Genomic DNA, 13,010 nt, shown 5'->3' with positions numbered 1-13,010 from the left:
AATGCCACTTCATGAGCAGTGTACATTGAAATAGCCACAGGCTCCAATTCAGGAAAGTGTAAAAGCCAAGGAAAGCTGGAGTGGGGCTCTTCCCTGAAACAATTTTGGGGGCTTCATCTATAGGGAGGGGAACAAAATACATCAAGAAATGTTTTGATGGTGAAACAACTTTTCTCCTTGTAAAATATCACCCAGATTTTAGTGCAATGTCAGATTTATTTTGTGTACGTCTGGAATATTATGGAAAGCTATTCACTATGATTTAACACGATATAGACAAAATTACATTTAAGTGGTGATTGCATTGTACATTTATCTGACTTTACAATAAAATAGATTACAGTAATTAAGATTATATTAAGATTGCAGTAATTGGATTTTGTTAGATTTTTTCCCTGATGTCGAGTTTCCATTGTATAAATCAGGTGAGATGACTCTCATTTCAGTTTAAAAAAATATTTATAACCAGGAGAAGTTTTTCCCTGCTGGAAACTTCTTTGACTTGAGGAAGTTGTGGTTGGGAAGTGGAGCTTTTAATGCAGTTGGGGATCAGAGAGTGTTTCTGGGAGTGTTGAGTGGCTCTGAGCTGTGCTCTGCTGTTCTGCATTCCCCAGGCAGTGGTTGGCCATCCAGAAGTTACGGAGCAAAATAAAGAAGAAAGTGGACAGGAAAGCCAGCAAAGGGAGGAGAATCCGGTGAGTGACACCTGTGCAAGCACACACAAATGCTCATTTTGGGAAAAGAAAAATCTGACAGCTCTGGGTGTGTTTTAACCCAGTTGGCTTTGGGGGATCTGGGCTGATTTGTGGCTTGGAGGGCATTTCCTGCTGTGGGCAGCCAGGGGGGAATGCTGGTGTTCCTGGGGCCTGGAATCAGTGGGGAGTGCTGATGTTCCTGGAGTTAGAGCCTGGAATGAGTGGGGAATGCTGATGTTTCTGGAGCCTGGAATGCTGATGTTTCTGGAGCCTGGAGTTAGAGCCAGGAATCAGAGGGGAATTCTGATGTTCCTGCGATTAGAGCCTGGAATCAGTGGGGAGTGCTGATGTTTCTGGAATAGGAGCCTGGAATCAGTGGGGAGTGCTGATGTTCCTGGAGCCTGGAATTAGAGCCTGGAATCAGTGGGGAGTGCTGATGTTCCTGGAATTAGAGCCTGGAATCAATGGGGAATTCTGATGTTCCTGGAGTTAGAGCCTGGAATGAGTGGGGAGTGCTGATGTTTCTGGAATAGGAGCCTGGAATCAGTGGGGAGTGCTGACATTCCTGGAGCCTGGAATGCTGGTGTTCCTGGAGCCAGGAATTAGAGCTTGGTGGTTGCAGCCCAGCAGCATTGCCCCTCTCAGGTCTGTGGAAACACCAGGGAAAGGTGCTCACATGTCCCTGAGCCCTTTGGGGTGGAATTTCCAGAGAGAGCCAACAAGCCCCTCTTGTGCAGTTTGTGTTTCCTGACTGAGATGTGGGCAGCAGCTCCCAGGGAAGATGTGCAGCAACACCTCAGGTAAATCTCTGTTTCTCCCCAAGTGCCAGCTGGAATTTGGTGTCAGGTCTCTCTTGGTAGCTCACATCACAGCTCCCTCATTCTGAACCATTTCCCTCCCGGGTCACTCACTGGGCTGAGCTCAGAGCTGGAATCTCCCTCGTGGGAGGGAGGCAGCCCTGAGAGCAGGAGGTGTTTCCCCTCTGAGCTCCCTGAGATCAGCATGATTTGTGGTGGAGGAGGGAGGATGCTGAAAAGCTGCTCTGCTTCCTGAAAAATCCAGCACATTAACCATCCTTTGTGAGTAAACTATAAATCCTGACTTGAGATGGCATCTGATGGAAAGTCACTGGAGTCAGGCTGGGTCTGGCCTGGCATAGCAATTTTTAAGATAGATGTCATAAGATAATTTATTGAAAGAGGGAAGAGCTACTTTGTTGGCCTGAAAAGCCTGTAATTATTGACTATCAATATTCCTTTCTGTCAGCATCACACATAATTGGATATATTCAGGATTCAGTCAAAACTCCTGACACCATCACACAACTGAGGCTGCAGGAGTGATGGGGAACCTCTCCTGGTGTGCAGGCTGTGCCCCCAGCAGCTCTGACATCTCAGGTGCCTCTTTTTGCTTTTTAACTAAAAGCTGTGCTGACCCTGCAGGGAAGATAACAATAAACGGAAGAAAGGCTCATAGTGTGTGTTTGGGATTGAGGTGCAGTTGAGCTCCTGCATTTTCAGAATTGGGCAGTGGAGCCCAAATGGGTTTGTAAATAGTTGGTGCTTCCACTGAGAGACTTGGTGTCACCCCAGGAGATCCCTGACCTCTGTTCTTCTGTAAAATTGGGACAGCACTGCTTACATGGGGGACTTTGAGGTCCTGGAGAGCCAAGTGTTTAATACTAAATTTCATCTGTCTCCTTAATTCTTCCTCTTTAGCAAAGCTTCAGTATTGCAGCCTATTTGGGTGCAGTGTAGGGGCTGAGGATGTTCAGGTGCTTCCAGAAGCAGTCAGTCTTCCCCTGGGCACAAGGGAAATTGGGGCATTAGGAGGGGAAATAATTAATCCAAAAATCAAACTTCAGAGAGCTGCAGGTGGCTGTGGAGGAGGGATGTGTGCACACCTTTCTCCTGTCAGTGTTTGCTGAGCTCTGCTGCTGCAGGCTGGGCTGTCCTTCTCTGCACTGAGTGAAACATTTCCCATTGCATATGGAATATTTCCCATTGCACTGGGGTTTTGCAAAACCAAACAGCTGGGGCTGAGTGGGCAGGAGCCCTGGGTGCCAGGCTGTGCCAGCAGAGCCCTGGGTGCCAGGCTGTGCCCACAGCACAGCTTGTGCCTGCTCCTGGCTCCATCCCTGCCATGCCAGGACAAGGCTGCAGGGTGCCCCTGTGTGAGCCTGGCACGAGGAGCCCTCTGAGCTCAGCATCCCCATAACTGCTCCTGCACTGCAAACAGCAGTAGGGCAGGGGTGCCAGGGTGGGAAGGTGATGCTGGGCAGATGCTGGTGGGTCCTGCTGCCTGCTGTTTGTCAGGCTCTGTAAATAGCAGCAGCCTGGATGGACCCTCAGGCTGGGGCAGGCAGTGCTCACAATGTCTGGCTTTGGAGTCCCCTGCCCTTGGATGCTGGGTTTAAAACCTCCTCAGTACCCTGTTAAATTTTATGTCATGTCCTTGAATATAAATCATGAAATCCCTGCCCAGGGTGGCACGTGGAAGGGGATTCTCTCTCTGGGCAGCTGCAGCAGTGTTTTGGTGGTGGGAACGTGCCCCATCTCTGCACTGCTCCTCTTGCCTGGGTTTCCATGCTCCATTTGCAGTTACTCAGGGTGGGAGTTCCCAGCTTGGAAATGGCTCCAGAGCGGGGTTTGCTGTCCCTGGGGGCAGGAAGGGGTGCAGATGGGTGCTGCAGTGGCAGGGAGGGGCTGTCTGTCTGTCTGTCTGTCTGTCTGTCTGTCTGTCTGTCTGTCTGTCTGGGGCTGCTGTCCTGTCCCTGGCTGGCATGAGAGGGGATTGCTGTCCCTCACTGTTCAGCAGAGGGGAGCAGGGGAATTGCCAGCTCCAGCTGGTGATTTCTGAGGGATCAGCCCCCAGCAGAGCCCTGCTCTCCCCTGGGCTGTTCCTGCTCAGCATTTGCTCCTCTGAGCAGTTCCTGATGCTCTCCCCAGGTTCCACGTCCACAGCAAGCTGGTGAGCTTCATGGCACCTATTGACCCCTGCACAATGAATGATGATGCCAGGTGAGTAAGAGATTAATTATGCTGCTCAAATGGCTCCATGACAGCGTGGTATTGACCTGTTCTTCAGCCTGTCACCCTCTCCAGTCCTTCTTATCAGCTCCCCATTTGTCACTGGCATCACAGCCTGGGTGTCTTGGTCACATCTGTCCTGGCAGCCTGGCTGAGCGTTCACTCTGTAATTACTGTGGTACAAACCAGGAATTGTCATAAATCTCAGCACCCAGGGTTTGATTCCTGCTTTAGAGCTCCTAATTTTAAATTAGGAGTTCTAATTTCAAAAGTCCTAAATGTTGACATTTCCCCATTTCATGGAATCAGTTTGGGAATGCACAGCTCAGCCACCTGGTGTCTTCAGGTGGAATCAGAGCTTAAAAAGAGCTTCTGTTCTAACAGAAATGGCAACTCCTATGTTCTGGGTAATGTGCATTTCCTTAGCTCAGTTAATAACTGCAATAGTTCTCTCAAGATTCACTCAGGACTTTTATGTTGCTTGTGTTTATCTCTCTTTAAAGAGTACAGAGTTTTATTGGAAGGCTGTAAGGTTTTAATGTGGTAATTAGTAAAGAAAACACTAAAGTGGAATTCTGTGCATGGTTTGCAGACAGCTCTCCCACATCCCCACCCTTATTTCTCCAGCAATACCTTAAACCCAAATCTCCACAAGCTGAGCAGTTTGGGGGGAAGGAGGTGGAATAATTTTTCCAGTGAATGGATGGAGAAAGCTTGAGAAACATCTTTCCCCTGGGTTGTGGAACATGTTTGTGCTTTGTGAGGGAGAGATGTCATTTGTCTGTTTGTGAAAAGGAAACCAAATACCTGCTGCCTTTTGGGGGATTGCAGGGGCTTATGGATGAGGAGTTTTGTGTCCATAGCACCTGTGCTGTTTCATCTCTCCCTGACTTGCTTTACTCTGGGTTTTTTTCTCTCTTTTTTTTTTCCTTTTCAAGTGAGAGCAAAGCCCAGCTGCTCTGATTTTTTCAGCATTGTTTGGATCCTCTCACCACAGAAGGAAATGTGGTAGCTCCAAGCTGTTCCTCCAGCCATACAGTCCTAATTGTAGCTGGAATTTCCCTCTGCTGTGATTTAGGACAATAATTTCATGTCCTGTTCCAGGTGGGAACAGATTCTTGCCTCCTCTTAGCAGCAGCCCTTGCACATTTGAGTGGGAATTCTTGTGAAGAGCTGGGTGTTAATTTCTGTCTTCCTCCCAGTTTACACCATTTGTGTTTGCATCCATACACTGAACACATCCCAGATACTGCAGTGGCAGTCTGAAAATCAGCTTTTTGTGGGTGTTTTGGTTCAGCCATCCCCACATGAACAGATCTGCTGCTCTCAGTCATTGGTTTGAAAATCAGAGCTCATTTCTCTGGCATGAGCCACAGTATCTGTGTCCAGACACAGCTGGACCACACAGGGCAGGAAGAATTCAGCATCTGCAGGTGAATTAAGCAGAGCAGGCCAGGCCTGTGTGCTGCAGAGGGGAGCAGCACTGATAACAGCTTCCCTTTGTGGCAGAGGCAGGTAATTCTGTTGTTGGCAAGTGGGAATTGCAGGATTGGAAATGCACGTGTGCACTTCACAGAGGTGTGACTGTGCTCTGAGCCAGTTTTATTTGTTTCTGGTCAGGCACTTAAAATGCAAGACCCCAAATTAATTCCCCTGTGCTGAGCAGGGCACTGAGCTGTGCTGGGAGGGGTTTCCCAGTGCTGGGTGTGAAATGGGTCTGTCTGTCTGTCTGTCTGTCTGTGGCTGTGACACACACCCCCAGCTCTGTCCCTGTGAACACTCCAAAGCCAGGGCTGGTGTCAGATCCCTGCAAACTCTGATGAACATCCCCATTTCACCTCTGGAGGACAGTGCCTTGCAGGGAGAGACATCCTCTAAGGACACAGAGGTTTGGTCCCAACACCTTTATCTCCCCAGACAGCTCAGGTTATTGTGACAGGTAAAACAAGATTGTGCAAATATGCAACAGTGATCTAATCAGCTGGAACAACAGCAGTATTTTAACTGGCACTACCTTTTAACAGCATCATTAAGGGCTCTCATTACTCTTTTATTAGAGGCTCACTCTATTTCTTATCAGATTACAGAATGAACATAACTCATGGCACTGATTTGATCTCTGTTAAAGAGGATTACAGCTGTGCATTAGCTGGGATTGACATGGTTTGTAATTTGCTGTTGATACCCAGGCTGGCAGTGTGACCCCTCCCCACAGCCCGGGGGGGAGGGCACCCATACATCATCATTAACCCTGGCACAGGGCTCTGAGCAGCCCAGGGGCCTCTCCTGCACGAGGGACAGCAGGACATGAGGACACACTGCAGTTCCACTGGGGTTTGCAGCAATGGATCCCATTTTGTACAGGCTGGGTGCTGTGACCGTGTGCTCACAGGGTGAGGGAGAGATGAGGATCTGACCCCATGCTTCAGAGGCCTTGGTTTATTATTTTATCATATATATTACATTAAAACTGTACTAAAAGAATAGAAGAAAGGGTTTCATCAGAAGGCTGGCTAAGAATAGAATAAGAAAGAATGATAACAAAGGTTTGTGTCTCGGACTCTCTGAGCCAGCTGACTGTGATTGGCCATTAATTAGAAACAACCACATGAGACCAATCACAGATGCACCTGTTACATCCCACAGCAGCAGATAATCAATGTTTTATTTTGTTCCTGAGGCCTCTTAGCTTCTCAGGGGGACAAATCCTAAAGAAAGGATTTTCCATAAGAGATGTCTGTGACAGGGTTGTGCCTCAGCAGTGGATCTCGTTGGGGAGGAGGAATGTGCATCCTCTGTGAGCCAGATCAGAGGGGATCAGGGGCTCAATCCAAGCAGTGTCCCCACAATGTGAGGTGGGAATCCCTTCCCTCAGTGCCCCATCCAAGGGCAGGAAATGCCCCCCTGTCCCCAGGGCCCTGCTGGGAGCCTGAATTCACAGCCAGATCATCCAGCTGCCTTTGGATTAGAGCCTTTCCCTGCATCCAGGCAGGCCCTGTGCATTCTGTGCATTTTCCCAATCAGCATTCTCCCTTCAGTGCAGCTGCTTTGTCACAGCAAGCAGAGGGGGGTACGTAGCAGGAAATCCTGGTATTAAAAGATTAATTTACTTCTATGACATAGGAGTTTAATAAAAAAAAAAAATTAAAAAAAAGGTTGGTGAGATACCAGCCTTTAACTTGGCTCACTTTGTACTTGAGGTATTAAAACACCATGAGAGCAGATTAATGGAGGAATTTGGGCTCTGCGATTGTCAATCCAGGGTGTTCAGCACCACGGAATTCCTGGGAGGAAGCAAAGCCCTTCCTGCTGGGAGAACTGAGCCAGCAGCTCATGCTGCATGGCACAGACCCCAGGGACCCTGTTGGTGTGGGGAAAATGCATCCAGGTCTGTCCAGGAGGAGAGAGGATGTCCTGCTTGGGAAACAAGGGGAGGGCAGGCTGGAACCAAAGGAAAAACCTTATCCTGTGAGACTGAGCCTGCCTGGGGGCATCCTGAGGCACCACAGCTTTGCAATCCCAGAATCCCTGACTGGTTTGGCTGGGAGAGAGCTTCCAGCCCACCCAGTGCCATCACCACCTCCCTCTGTCCCAGGCTGCTCCAGCCCAGTGCCCAACCTGGCCTTGGAATTTCCTCTCTCCGTGCCTGATTTTATTCATAATCCCCCCAGCCTGTGGCTTGGTGAGCCCTGGAGGTGCAGAGTGGCACCCATGGCCCTCCCCAGGGCTTTGGGAAGGGCTGGTGCTGCAGCAGGGGCTGCACTGGGCTGTGTGTGACCCCTCTGGTGACACTGGGCTGTGTGTGACCCCACTGGTGGCACTGGGCTGTGTGTCACTCCACTGGTGGCACTGGGCTGGATGTGACCCAGCTGGTGGCACTGGGTGCACTGGGCTGAGTGTGACCCCACTGGTGGCACTGGGCTGTGTGTCACCCCACTGGTGACACTGGGCTCTGTGTCACCCCACTGGTGACACTGGGTGCGCCCCTCCTGTCCCCACAGCTGATGTTTGACATCCCTGGCAAACACACAGGAGCCTCTGCTATGGAAATTTCCCTCTTAAAAGGGGAAAAAAAAAATAACCTGTTAAGGGCTGTGAGATGATTTGTCGTTTTTCCTTTGTGAGACAATTTGTCTTCTCCTGCATCAAATCTGTTATGGAGCAGGCAAGCTGTGAAAGGGAGAAATCGTCCTCGGGATATGAGGAGCACAAGGAATGGCTCCCTCTGCACAGGGCACTCCCAGAGCCTGCCCTGCTCCAACAGCCATCCCTGGCAGCCTGGGAGGCACTGATGGAGGTCCTGGGGAAACGGGAGCTGCTGGGGCTGCCTGTGTTTGCTGGTGCTCTGCATCTCCTGTGCTTTGTGCTGCTGTGGGACCAATGGGACAGGGGCCAAAACCAGGGTGGGAGAGGCTCCTCTGTGCCCCATGAATGTGGAAATGGGACTGGGACCAAACTCAGGATGGGAGAGGCTCCTCTGTGCCCCAGAGTGTGGAAATGGGACTGGCACCAAAACCAGGGTGGGAGAGGCTCCCCTGTGCCCCATGGGTGTATAAATATGACTGGCACCAAAACCAGGGTGGGAGAGGCTCCTCTGTGCCCCAGAGTGTGGAAATGGGACTGGGAACAAACTCAGGGTGTGAGATTCTCCCCTGTGCCCCATGGGTGTATAAATATGACTGGCACCAGAACCAGGGTGGGAGAGGCTCCCCCTGTGCCCCAGAGTGTGGGAATGGCACTGGCACCAAACTCAGGGTGTGAGAGGCTCCCCTGTGCCCCAGAGTATATCCAGCCCAGGGCTGGGCAGGAGGTCAGTGAGTGCTGCAAACCAAGCTCCTCTGGAATTCCTCTTCCTTTCATTTCATTTTTTTAAGGAAATACTCATTTGTATTGAGACATTTAAGGCTTCAGATTTGTTTTGTCTTCCTGGTACCTGCTGTGCTTGCTGGACACTTTAATCAGAGTTTCACACACTGGGCAGAACATTTCACAGAAGGGAGCACGTGGATCATCCAGGGCAGTTCTTCAGGGAATGATCCATGGATCGAACCCAGATTTGGTGTCAGCATCCCCCTGCTCTGAGCAGCCTGGTACAAACAGAAAGTTTTCCAAGGAAACCATCAGCCAGCTCCAGTTCCCATCAGGAGCTGTGTTTTCCACAGGTGCTTCTGTTCCATCTTCTTTTCCAGTTTTTGTGAATTAAAAATTCATAGTTCCCAGTGGAGGATGGCAGTAGGAATGGGGGCTGTACTCATTTCAGTACTGCTTGTGGCATATTCTAAATTATCTTTTTTTTTTTTTTTTTTTTTGGGTAGAAGAAGAGAAGAAGTAAAAGGTACTTGGGAAAAGGCAGAGAAATTGGTTGGAGGGTGTTTTTACTGAAGAGCACAGCAGTGACTGGAGCTCTATTGCTATTTTAATAAAAAAACCACCCCCTAGAAACTGAATTTCCCCCTTAATATTATTCTTCCTCAGCTTTACAGAACTATATATTTCTATTTTAATAAATAAAAATATATTTAATAAATATATATTTATATATAGATCGATACTTAATATATAAATATATTTAATAAATATGAATATATTTATATAAAATTATAATATAATGTATAAATATAATTATATTATTTATTTTCTATATTATTTTATTTTATATATAATAGTATATATTTTTATATATTATTTTAATATATTATATATAGAAATATATATAATATATAAAAATATATATTTTAATAATATATATTTATATATTTTATATATAATAATATATATTTACATAAAATATTGTATATATTTACATTTATATTTACAAATATATCTATATTTCTAAATATATTTGTATTTATATTTCTAAATATATTTATGTTTTTATGTTTTTAAAAAGGGAATAACATGACTAATTGCACAGAGCAGCCCAGCACTGGCTGCTCCCATCCCATGTGCAGCTCATGTTTGGTGTCCCCTTGGAATTTTTGCTGCTGCTGCAGGGGGGCACAGGAGATTCCTGGGGATCTGCTGAGAGTTTTTGGGATTTATATTTTGATGCTTGATGGAGATTTGTGAGATGTGCTGTTCATATTCATCCAGGGCACTCCTTTCTCCGTGTTGTGCCTGTAAAATGTCTGTGGTAGCCACACCTGGGGCCTGGAGGGGCAAGAGCCACTCTCAGCACCTGGGCTGGCTGTAGCTGCTTTTATTTAAATTTGTTTAATGCTGTTGCTGACCTGGAAGCAGCAGAGTCCAATGGGGAGGGGCCATCCCTGCCTCTGGATGCATAAATAATTAAGCCAAGGTTCTCACACACACATGTTTTATGGCAAATGGCTGTGTGGCTCCTGATCATTTTTTCCAGAAACAGGTTTTATGATAATACAGTAAAAATATTAAATTAGAAAATGCCTCACTAAGGGTGATAAAACCTTACTACAGTGGAAATAGGTAATTATCCCCTCTGCAGCCTAAATGACAGTTTAAAAGAAATAAAAATGTTAGTGCTCATTACTTGCTTTTGTGGGTTGCAATAAAGGGTGAGTTCAATTTTAATTCAGGGGAGAGCCTGGCTGGAGCTGTGCCCGATCCCCTGCCCAGCTCATCCCAGCCCAGGTGATTCCCTCACTCCCCTGTGCCAGCCCCAGGTACCCCTGGCTGCTGCTGGGCCATTGCTGTGGGTGGAGGAGAGAAATTTGATATTTTCTTAACCAAAATCCAGGTTCATTATTGCCATTGCTGTGGGTGGAGGAGGGAAATTTGATATTTTCTTAACCAAAATCCAGGTTCATTATGCATAGCCTTAAGGGGGCTGGAAGTATTAAAATGTGCACTTACCCTGGTGAATTGAGACACAGACAAGGTTAAACCTGCAGGATTGATGAGTTTTGCTCTGTGCATGGTTAAATCCTGCTGAGGGGAGAGGCTGCAGGAGAAAGGGAGCCTGATGAGGAGAGGGGGGAAAGGGTTGGGGTGTTTGATATTTAATATTTGATTTTCAGGGTGAAATGTTTGCCCTGTTTTGGGGTGGCCTGGTTTCTGTCCTTCTCTTGTCACTGTGCCAGGCTGTCTGTCCCTGCTGTGTCATTTTCCAGAAGTTTCCATTGGGATTTTGCTCCATCCCATTCCTAGGAGGGTGAGGGACCCCCCTGACCCCCAAACCTGCAGTTCCCATGTCAGTGCCAGCAAACACAAAATTCCTCCCTGAGATCTCCCCAGGCCCTGCTTGCCTGAGAAACGGCTGTTGATTTAAAATCTGTGGGATTGGAGCAAACCTGCATCCATCCCTGAGCTCCTGTACCCACAGAGAGCACCAAACCCACAGAAATGAGGATAAAAACCCCAGGAATTCTCATGACATAGGCCCAAACCCAAATATTGCTGTGATGGAAGGGAAAATCCCATTGTGTGCCCAACATTCCCCTCAAGTGAGCAGCCAAGAGGCTTTAGGAGCTGCAGAGAGAGGAAATCCAGCTCTTCCCTCCATCCCAGAAATTCCTGCTTTATGAACATCCCTCCTTTCTCCCAGCTCACGTTCTCTGCCTCTAAAATTAAAGATAAATAACACCAGCCCACTTTTCTTTTTTAATTTTTTTTTAAGGGAAATTTGCTCCTGTTATCAGAATTGCTGCACATGGGATATTAATTGGAATCTTGTTGCTGGGTCATTTTCATTGTTTTTCAAGTACTGTCCAAGAAAATGTATGAAAACTAAATTACAGCCCCACGTTGGCTGTGTGATTGAATCCTCCTCACGGCCCCAACATCCTATTAAAATATTCAATCTTGTTTTCTTACTTGAAGAGCCTGTCTGTAAAGGGCAAACTTATAGAAACCCTCATTCTCTGGAGATCCAATATCCAGGCACACTGCAATATTTCCATATTTCTGCCCTGCCTGGGATTGGGCTCATACCTCTGCCTGTATTTATTAATAAAGATTCTCAAACGCATTTTTAATTACACCAGGCCTTTGCTGAAGGAGTGGAGGGTTTGTGGCAGCTTTTTGGTTCCATTTTGACCTTGGAAAGTGACTTTTCCCTCTCCCTTTTTTCCCCAGGACGGAGCTGTACCGGTCCCTGTTTGGAAAAGTCACAAAGGGAGAAGAAGCAGAGCAGAATTAGAGCTGGATTGAGCTCCTGCTGTCACAAAGGAGAAGAAGCAGAGCAGAATTGGGGCTGGATTGAGCTGCTGTGTTCTGCTGCCCTCAGCTGCTCCCTCAGGCTGCCCAGGAGCAGAATCTCTGTGGTCAGAACGACCCCAAGATGCCTTAGAAAGTCTCTTTTCCCAGCCTGGCAGGCAAAGGAGGAGTCAGAATTCTTCTGTTCTGGTTTTTAAGGTTGTTTATTATTCTGTTTTCTATAAAATTCTTTCCCTGGCTGCTGAGGTCTGTCCAGCAGGTCACACAGAGGCACATTGACTGCCCTCAGAGGCAGTGTTGTCTTTTATACTAAAAACTATGTGTAATTTGTTTACAATAATTTCCCAATAACATTATTTACAGCAATTTTCCAATACCTGTCACCTGTGTTAGACAGTGTGTTCCTACCTTAAACCAATCCAAAAGTGCCACCATCACCCAGAACATGGAGGCCAGGAAAAAGGAGCAAGAAGGACAAAGCACCCCCAAATTCCTCCATGTTGGGACCCCAAGCCTCCATTCCAAAACCGCCAAAATTCTACTTTTTTAGTAGAATGAATAGTTAGTGACAACTAATTATTATTCTGCTTAAACTCTCCTGGCTTGTACAGAGCTGGTGATTTGCTCCATGGGTCAGAACCAGAGGCAGAGGGGTTGGGCAGCCCAGGAGCAGAGCCAGCTCTGCATTCTCTGCTTTGTCCCCAAACCCTTCTGAAGGAGGTTTTCCCTTCCCTTTCTGGCTGTGATGTTATAGGGGAACGGAAGCGCTCGCCCAGTGATAACTTCTCGGTATTGTTGGAGCAGATAAGAGCCCGAGCAGCGCTTTGGAATTCACTTATCAGCGTTCCAGCAGCCTCTGCCATCCCTGCCCTGCCTCCACCTGGGCTGGGGACACGGGGACAGCCTGGGGGACACGGGGACAGGCAGGGACAGAGGGACAGAGGGGGACAGACGGCCCCGCTGCAGTGCTGACCTTGGGCTGCTGGTTGGGCAGGAAAGGGGACTCACACAGTGCCTGGTGTGGAAATGCTGCAGGAAAAGGGCAGGAAAAGGTAGGAAAAGGGATTCACACACTGCCTTGGTGTGCAGGGGCTGCAGGAAAAGGGCAGGAAAAGGGATTCACACACTCCTGGTGTGCAGGGGCTGCAGGAAA

The 13,010-nt window shown here is 47.7% G+C and overlaps 1 protein-coding gene across 9 annotated transcripts in view; it reads left to right on the top strand.

The window, feature by feature from the left end:
- Positions 1–13,010, top strand: part of AATF (apoptosis antagonizing transcription factor) — a 39,570-nt gene that overhangs the window by 23,245 nt on the left and 3,315 nt on the right. For 7 of the 9 annotated variants that reach the window (XM_074556959.1, XM_074556954.1, XM_074556961.1 and 4 more), the window contains exons 10-12: positions 615–695; positions 3,644–3,715; positions 11,777–12,909. In XM_074556959.1, coding sequence (XP_074413060.1) covers positions 615–695; positions 3,644–3,715; positions 11,777–11,840 — 217 coding nt within the window. In that variant the 3' untranslated portion in view covers positions 11,841–12,909. The remainder of the gene's footprint in view (positions 1–614; positions 696–3,643; positions 3,716–11,776; positions 12,910–13,010) is intronic. The other 2 variants (XM_074556962.1, XM_074556957.1) reach the window with 2 other exon arrangements.

Source organism: Zonotrichia albicollis, chromosome 22 (assembly GCF_047830755.1).
Source record: "Zonotrichia albicollis isolate bZonAlb1 chromosome 22, bZonAlb1.hap1, whole genome shotgun sequence".
Lineage (NCBI taxonomy): Eukaryota > Metazoa > Chordata > Aves > Passeriformes > Passerellidae > Zonotrichia > Zonotrichia albicollis.
This window is presented reverse-complemented; position numbering and strand designations above follow the sequence as displayed.